This window comes from Limulus polyphemus, unplaced genomic scaffold, assembly GCF_000517525.1.
Source record: "Limulus polyphemus unplaced genomic scaffold, Limulus_polyphemus-2.1.2 Scaffold1703, whole genome shotgun sequence".
In the NCBI taxonomy this organism is placed as follows: Eukaryota; Metazoa; Arthropoda; class Merostomata; order Xiphosura; family Limulidae; genus Limulus; species Limulus polyphemus.
The window spans coordinates 116,775-126,398 of record NW_013667313.1 but is presented as its reverse complement, the minus strand read 5'-3'; the positions used below and the strand labels follow the sequence as shown (position 1 = coordinate 126,398).

The window sequence follows — 9,624 nt, the reverse complement described above, 5'->3', positions numbered from 1 at the left end:
GTTTTATGGCATTTTTCCCCTGACTGAAGTTTAGCATATTCTATGAACGTGTGTAATAAAATCTATTATGTGTATTTTTTTATTTTTACTCCTTCACTTCATACAAAATATAGGAGTTAGTATAGTGTACAAAGCATTGAGTATTCTACATATTACAGTCATCTAATGTTCATTTATTATTAGCTGGTAATTCCTGTTTCACTATGAACTTAAACTTTTTCACGAGACATCTGCAATGCTATCATGCAAATGATCATGCAGCAACCCTCCACCAATAGGAATACAACATGACTCCTATTGCAACTAGCGCCCTCTCTCTTCTGTTGCCGTAATCACTTTGAGATTGGGCAGTACATACAAAACCTACACCAGAAGTGGAGAGGTCTGATGGGAAATGTGAATAGAGGTAAGTATCTATCAGAGATACATTTTCAGTGTAGTCAAAAGTATACTTCTGATATGATATCTTACCTCCTCTCACAAATAGCCAGAATCGCACAATGAGTTGGTGGAGGGTCCAGTGAGAAGTCGATTCTCTTTAGAAAGCATTCAAAGAAAGACCATGGGGTATGCAAATAAATGGAAGGCAACACTCCTGTGGTAGACCACAACACATTACAGCTAAACATAACTGACATCTGACAATGGTAACTATAATGAAATTTTGAAAAGTGAGGTCATTGTGCACTGATAAATACTTACCAGTTATAAAAATATTCATATGACTTACAGCAGTAATTAACTGCTTCAATCAGCAAAATAAAGTATCAAAAGAACCAACTGAATATAAAAAAAAAGAAAGACAGAATGATTTTTTTTGTGTACAATAGTAAAATTTTGGAACTTTCACAGCCTAAAGAATTATGCAAATACTACATCTAATTATATGAATTTTTTCACACAATTTGGTTAAGTGTTTTTACTATGAAAAAAAATAGCAGAGGATATCAGTGAAATCTAATACTGGAAAGGATTAAGTACAATCAATGTTTTTTAATTAAGTAGTAATTTATTTATTAAATAAGTTATATTCACAAATACTCGCTTTAGTTAAACATTTTTCTAATTACTTGAGATAATTCATCTCTCTCTTTGGCCAATTTCTGTACATGCTGTTCCAGTAATAGATACAGCTGTTCTTCATGAGTAGAATCCTTTGTTAGATTCCATCCAGTTGACCAGATTGCCTCTGGATTGTCTGTAACCTTTAAATAGAAATAATGTAATAACTTCTACAGTTCAATATCTCTCCATTATAAATTCATCAAACTAATATACAATTACATGTATAAAAAATACGCTACTTATATATGCATAGGTACATGTATTAGAAGCCTGAGATCAACAGAATATGATATGTTTCAGTTGGTACAGAAAAATATTTAGTTGTACAAATCAGGATTTAGAAGGTCTATATATTAAACAATTGTATGGAATGATACAATAAATACTTGTTCCTATTAGTATAAGCTCATAAACACTGTTACAATGATTATGGGTAATATATTTTTCCATCACAACTGATATATGATAAATCAAAATGTTTTTATCTGTATCACTCCTGTCAAGTTAACTGCATTTTATGCTCTAGGAAACATAGTAAGCAATATTAAACAGCACTTTTATAATATACTGAACCAGTTAAGTGCTAACATTCTAACTAAAACATTAATATACTGCTACTTATAAGAATAATATAAAGTGTGGCAAGACTACTGTAAATTGCTCTATTCTTTTAGAAAAACCATATATCATTGTGTAGCATTAACTGTCAAAGTACTACATTGTCCAGGATCACATATTTCTCAACAGAAAAAGTGCAATTAAACTTATTTCTACAGTTATAGCAACAAGTAATTACACATAATAAAGTTGTATAACTAGTTAATTGTTTTTTAGAAACTGCCTACACATTTATCTCAGCCTGATCACAGTAGAATACATTGTTATTAGAAAAAAATATATAAGAATTTTATCCCTTTCAACCAATTTACTTGTAATGTTGTTCATACTTCTTCATGAAAACCACTCATACACTATAAGTGAGCAAAAACTTTAACTTTTATATGCATTATAGCAGAATCGTAACCAAGATTTTAACAACTGGAACATACAATTTACATATTTATCTTTTTTTCTTTCAATTACTAACATTTTTTGAATTTTATTAGATCAAAATTAAAAACAAACTGGCTTTACTTTATGTCACACTTGCATTGCCCCAATATAAAGTTTCATTTCATCAGAAAATATTCCTGATTTGTTAAATGAAACAGAGTTTAAAACTTATTTAATTACATTTATTAAGGTTAATTAAATATTTCTTAATGTTACAGAAACCAATAAAAATGTAAGGTATGCATGCAAAGACAAGAACATAAGCAAATGACACAAAGAAAGGTATATCTCTAAAGACCAATTATAAATTTCAACATTATCATTTTAAACATATAAAAAATGAATGATTAAGAATTAGCACACAGCAATATCACAATAGCAGAAAAGTAGATCCTTCGACATAATATATCACAAAAATGTGTGAAAATTTAACCTTGATGGCATTTAATATATAGAAAAAGACTGTTAATATCCCCTATAATTCGTGGTAACTATTTATTTGGGTGAATTTCATGCAACGTTACTCAAGGGCTATCTGTGCTTGTTGTCCCTAATTTTGAGGTGATAGACTAGAGGAAAGATAACTAGTTAACAACTTATAGGCTACTCTAATCGAATAGTGGGATTTGATTATCATTCTTGTGATGCATCCATGGCACCAAAGTATGGAATGTTTTGTTTTGTATGGTAATTAGGATACCTATTTATCTCATTTTCAAGGTTTTTCCATTGCACATTTTTAACAGACAATCTGCCATTTAAGGAATGGCTGAAGATCATAGTTTCAAAATTTTTGGATTTACTTTTATTTAGTGAAAGCAGACATATTTTGGCATCAATCCTACCATGGCATATCCTCCATTAAAATTAATTATGAACCATTTATTTTATCTTTTGATGTTATATAAACAGAAATACCTTTTTTTTAAATAGATACTTTATCCTTACAATTCACTAATCACTATTACTACAATTAAAGTGACATTTTAATTTATTCCTTCAATTACTGCTTACTGAATCAAGTTAACAGTAACAAAAATGTAACAAATATTTATGATCATTGAAATATAGTTGAAAAATATACAAGTACATGCAACTCTTTTGCTAACTGTTAAAAATGTGATGAAGGTATTCCATCAACATTTATGTCTAAATATTCAAAACTGTGTATAACATCCCAAACATTTTGTACATTTTCATGACAAAAATAAATAAATGTCTTTTCTTTATGTGACTACAACATCCAATACTATGTCATAAAGTTTAGAAAACTATAAAGACTGATTATATTAATTCCTAGAGAGAGAGAGATAGTTTTTGATTTTTTTTTTCAATAAATGTAAAAGTTATTTTCAGGCATTAGTTTAATTGAAATCTTAACACACAATTTACTATAAAACCTACTTGCTTTATATATTCAACCATTTGATGCTGAGCATCAATATCCAATGTTTTAATTATTTCAATAAAATGTTCTTTCCTTTCACACTGAACAGCACAGCCCAAAACCAATAGAAGAAGTCTATTCATTGCTTTGACACTTGACTCTGTAAAAGGAGAAAAAAAGTCAGTGACACTAAAACAATATATTCTTTTTTAAAATTTCAACAGAATATGTTTGACAAACTGTATTTAAAATGTCTTCCGGACCATGTGGGAGATACCCATCAAGTAATCTCTTGTTCACCAAACAGTATTTAACACACAAAAATTCCAACAGCTTTTATAAGGAGACCAAAAACAAGACAGCACACAATGTATACTGACAAAATTCAATGTGTTATAACAAGAAATATTTAGTTATAATAACTCAATTGAAAGGCATCTAGTGAGATAAGCACATTTTCATGCATGATGGGAGTCCAGGATAACTACCTAACTTACAACATACAAGAAAAAACACTTTTCTTTCTGTATATCTGCATGCATTTTGTCTCCTGTTGAAGTAAGTTATATAATCCCAGTGTAAATATATATGGTATAACCCCCCCTATCAATAGGGGCTAAAATGCATCTGGAAGGTCAACTGGGCATGATTTGGGGGGGGGGGCTCTAAGAGTAGGTTTTCAGGGTCACTGAGCCTGAATCTAGCATCAGGTTTGTGTTTCTGGCCATCCTTCAGAATCCCTGGGGCACCATGCTTGAAACTGTGTTCATAATCCTACTAAGAAGCTAGCAGGACCAAACATGGCACAGGTGCTCAGGTACCACAAGCAGATGTCCTAACAGAATTTGTTTTTGGGTATGGACTTTCCTTGGGATAGCTTTAGAAGTAATTGGGGATAATGAAGGAGCTTGATAAATACACTGGAGCCTCTGCAAATCATGAGAGGGGGTAATCCATGGAAGAACACAGATATTTTATGGTAGTCATATATTAATTAATGTTGTGTGTTTGTAAACATTTTTTCATTTGTCCACAAACTTCTCCCACTTTTGTATCTGGGAGAAACATTAGCAGGCAGACTTGGGTTGGCCCCAGGGGTATCCCTATCTATATGACATAACCCAACTACCAAGTGGGGCTAAAACTCACCAGAAGGTCATCCAGGCATGATGGGTGTCAAGGAATAGGTGTTCAGGGTCACTGAATTTAAATATGGCATGAACTTGTGTGTTCCTAGCCCCACTTCTAAATCCTGGGGGCACCATGTTTGAAAATGTACTTATACCCCTACTTACAAACTAGTTGGATAAAACATGTGCTCAGATATCAAAAGTGGGTGTCCTAATGGGGTTCGTTTTTGGGTATGAAACCCCATGGGGTAGCTATAGAAGTAACTGGGGATAATAAAGAAGCTTGATCAGTACACTGGAACCTCTGTGAATCATGAGTTGGCTTTTGTATCTCTCAGTGGACCATCAGTATTTTATGCTAGTTCTAATAAGACATGAGTTATCTACACTTTTTGCTAAACTATTTTAGCGTTTTAAGTTATAATTATAAATACTTTTGTTAGCTTAATATGTTTATCTTTTATTATAATATATCAATATATGAATACTACAATGCTCTGATATGAAAACATGAGATCTCTTCAAGTAATCATCTAGTTAGCCTACCATTCATAAACACCTACCACTTATATTTATATTTAACATAATGAACACAGTACTAAATTTAATTTCTGCACAAGAAAAATGTATTTTAACTCCTTAAACCCAAACAGATGCTACCAGCGTACAGCCGAAAATTCCAATTCTAATTCAAACCATGTTATCATAAATAGACCTGAAGTTCCGTGAAGCATTGTCATTTGTTTTGAAACAAATTTAAGTTCAACGGCAGAACGAGCAAAAAATTACAGGTTTATAGAGTTAATCAACAACAACTAAGAAAGTTTCATTATAATAAAGGCTATATTGTCTGTTTAGTAAAGACTAATCTCTTTTTCTTTTTTAAACAGCAAAATTTGGAAGCAAAAAAATCTTGCAGTTCAACAGCTTGTGCTAAACTTTACAATGTTTTACATAAACACCTAAAGCTAAAACTTACCTTCACTGGTACACCTGGCTATAGCAAGAATGTCTGGAAGTGGCAAAAGAACTACCTGCCCTAGCACTTCCTGGAAATATAATTGTATTGCTATCTTTTTCTTGGAAAAAATGCTACAATAGTTATGCAACTCACTGATCTTGTGTGTGTATATATATATATATATATATTTCAGCTTAAAAAAATAATTTTGTAACTTAACACTTAAATATCTTAACATAAATAGTTAATTTCAGTAAGTATTTAAGTCGTATTATGAGACCTGCAATGCATTTCTTTCACCATTTTTATCTTATCAACCTTTTTATGTTATACCATTGTTATCAGTTTAAACTATACATAAATAAGCGAAATCAACAACAAATGAACAACTAAACATCTTTATTTTTAATCACCTTAGTTAAGTATATCAAATACGTTAGGCCATTAAACTTTCATATGTGCTCACTTTAATAATAACTGCAGTGATGATGGCTTCCACAACATTAACTCACTAAGGTAGTTTAGTATAAATTTTATGTAAAAAAAAAACACAATAAAAATAAATCTAACACTATTTCAGTTCACAAGTTTTTATACAAAAAATCATCAATTGAAATAAAAAAATACAAATGATGACATTTGAGATCTACAGTATAAGCACAAAATGATAAATAATTGCAGCTGGATGATTAACTTGATATCAATTACCTATGAGCATTGATTACATCACAGTGACATGTGAAATTAGGATTAAATCAATTAATGTCATGAAAATAATAAACTAATCAAAATTATCGTTTCCAATTATTATTCTTTTTTATTTTTCCAATTACCCAAGTAAATAAAAAAATGCCATTATGATTTAATATTATCACTTCCAATTAATTAAAATTTGTCAAGCTTTGGTATGATATCACTGATTGCTCATCTGTTGCTTCAATATTTGAGGGTTGCAGGTTTGGTTCCCATTGTCACCAACCATGCTCATGCTTTCAGCATGAGGTCATTACATTTATTTATTTGTCTCCGAGTTGTGTCAAAACTAGTAAGACTATTTGCCACCATCCCTAATTTTGAATTGCAGACTAGAGAGAGCACCCAAATAATGTTAGTAGCTTGCCATAACAAAGATAAATTTGGTAGTAATATGATTCAAATCTGAGACCCTCAATTCATGAGCCCCCTTCCCAAAGAAAATAAAAATCAACAAAGCTAAACAAACTTAAATTAAAAAAAACAACTTATATGGCTATAATGGTAGAGTACAGATAGCCCATTTTTTTAACAACAAACAAGTGTGAAAGCAATATTTCAATTACTTTGATAGTTGGAATAATCAAAAATAGTAAAAACAGGAAATCCTAATTTCGATTAGTTGGTTATTTTTGTGACAATCAATTTAATCATAATTTTTGATCAATTGATTATTGGTATAACTGAAAACCCTAATTTTAATTGATTGATTAATTTCATAAGAATCAATATAATCAGAATTTTTGATTAACTGATTGTTGGAATATACTTGAAAACAGTAATAACAGGAAATCCTAATTTCGATTGGTTGGTTATTTTTGTGACAATCAATTTAATCATAATTTTGATCAATTGATTATTGGTATAACTGAAAACCCTAATTTTACTTGATTGATTAATTTCATAAGAATCAATATGATCAGAATTTTTGATTAACTGATTGTTGGAATATACTTGAAAACAGTAATAACTGGAAATACTAATTTTGATTAGTTGACTATTTTCACAACAATTGATTTAATCATAATTTTGATTAATTGATTACTTTATATACATTAATTGATGTAATATCTATTCATAGGTAATCAATTATATTGATTAAATCACTCAGTCTTAATGCCAGAGGATGGTGGAGGGGGTTATGATGTGAGGGTCAATCCTATTTGTTGGTAAATAGTAGCCCAAGAACTGGTAGTGAGCACTGTCACCAGTTTGACTTTCCTCTGGTCAGCAGTTCAAAATTAGGAAAACAGTAGAGAGCCTTAACAGTTCTGTCATAACCCAAACTTGTTCAGCTTCAGATACATACATACCAACTATACTCACACAGGACACAATAGCTAGTGCTACTTCTGTTGGCAGAACAGTATGTATGCATTCTGCTTGTACACAACTCACAAATATGATGGTGTGGCCTTGTGGCCATTAGTTCCATAACTAGTCACAGTTGTTCATATTGTTACGACAAGTGACGCTGGTAACACGTGATGAGTTTCTAGAAGGATCATGAAAGCTCGAGTGACTGTGGAAATTAAGTGTATTGTAAAGTTGTATTGAGAAAGAATAAACTAGTTTTATTTAAGAAAGGACTTGTATTGCTGAAGTTCTTTGGGAAGAATTTATACCAGGAAATTAACAAACGACTAGAGAAGTAACAATATATACTTCGTTTGGGTCAATGAACACTGAATAATTTGCCCATTTAATTGTGTTTGTCAGAAGTTACTATACATGAGTTATTATCAGTAACAATATGTAAATCATAAAGTTGTTAACCTATTTACATCAACAAAACTCCTGTATAATTACAACTAGCCCCATCTAAACAGGAAGCACTGAAAAGGAAATAAAAAGGTCTGGCTATAGCCATGTACTGCTTAAACACTGCCAAGTACAGTAAGCTTTAAGTTGCTTGACTTATTGGTTTTTTAGAACAAGTGTGTGTATACAGTTTCTTCTAGCTTGTACTGTAAACATGTAAATGTATTAATCATTTTAATGTATTCTTTCTAAACTTCCATCCATAAAGTTTATGATGTTTTTTATATTTATAAAGTTGTTAATTATTTGTCAAGTTTTTCCATGCCTATGGTGGAATTAGAAAAAAAAATCGGAAATGTTATAAATTAAAGATTTTTCTTATTATCATGTTTTTGATATTTCACACAAAAACTTATAATTAGAGTAAATTTTCATTAAGTTATAAAATACTTATCACATACCGTAATAAATTTTTTTATTTATTTATATAACATGAAACCTAAGGAGAATTATTTCTAACCAAGAGTTAGTTTATTTAGTTTCAGTAGATTAATTTTATGAAAATTTGTAAGGAGAAACCCATGAAACAATATTAATCATATTTTCAGCTTGTTAGAGGTGTATACATACCACATTGCATATATGATATATTTTCATGTACAATACGTAAGGATTAAAGAAAAGGAGTTTAATCTTAAATTGTTGTACCTGAACATTTCTATCACGTTAAATGAAACGTCTTTCAAAAAAAAGAAAATTAATCTCAGGTGATAATAATCAATTAGTTGAATGTCATCAATTAATGACCCTGATGATTAATCAATTAGCAAATTCTACTAATCATCCAGCTCTATAAACAATACAATTTAGTATTTATAACAAAGAATTTTATAATCATCATTTCCTACTATACTAAATATTATTTACCTCATAGAAAACTTTAATATTACTTAACAAGCTGTTTAGGTTCTGTAAACGAATGCTCGTCTCACTTGAAGCTGCAGTGTTCTCTCCCACGCTAGCATGAGAGTCACTATAAGACAATAAATTACACAGCTAACAGAATTACTATTTACCTTAGCACATGCCAATACTCAACAAAAAAATAACCATATGACAGAAACAAGGCTTAACTAAATTTCTTCTGCATTTTAGCATTACAGTTACTCTGTTAAAATTATGCAAACATTTTTTGTATTTAAACGTACATGAATATATACTAAAAATTTACATATAACACAACTAATATACTTTTTAACAATTTTTATTAAAGAGAAAAGGAGGGCAATGTACATAAAAATAGCCGTTATTTCAACTTTGAGGAAACAAATGAGCTATTAAGTAACACATCCATTTTCATGCAAGTAATAGAAGGTTACATTGGAATAGTTATTTTGGAAGCTAAATAATTAAAAGGAAAGTAAACTTTTTCATAGTATTAGGTTGTCAAGAAATTAATGTAACTTTTTCTTTAGATGAAAAAACCCGACCAACTTATACATCAAAAGAAAACA

At 30.2% G+C, this 9,624-nt stretch overlaps 1 protein-coding gene across 10 annotated transcripts in view; it reads right to left on the bottom strand.

The window, feature by feature from the left end:
• Window positions 1-9,624, bottom strand: part of LOC106464628 (protein Daple-like) — a 142,667-nt gene that overhangs the window by 112,718 nt on the left and 20,325 nt on the right. For all 10 annotated transcript variants that reach the window (XR_002611793.1, XM_022392361.1, XM_022392362.1 and 7 more), the window contains exons 4-7: window positions 9,038-9,143; window positions 5,615-5,684; window positions 3,523-3,665; window positions 1,071-1,205 (exon numbers count right to left, since the gene is read on the bottom strand). Coding sequence is in view for 9 of the 10 variants with exons in the window: in XM_022392361.1 (XP_022248069.1) it covers window positions 1,071-1,205; window positions 3,523-3,665; window positions 5,615-5,684; window positions 9,038-9,143 (454 nt within the window). In the remaining variant the exon portion in view is untranslated. The remainder of the gene's footprint in view (window positions 1-1,070; window positions 1,206-3,522; window positions 3,666-5,614; window positions 5,685-9,037; window positions 9,144-9,624) is intronic.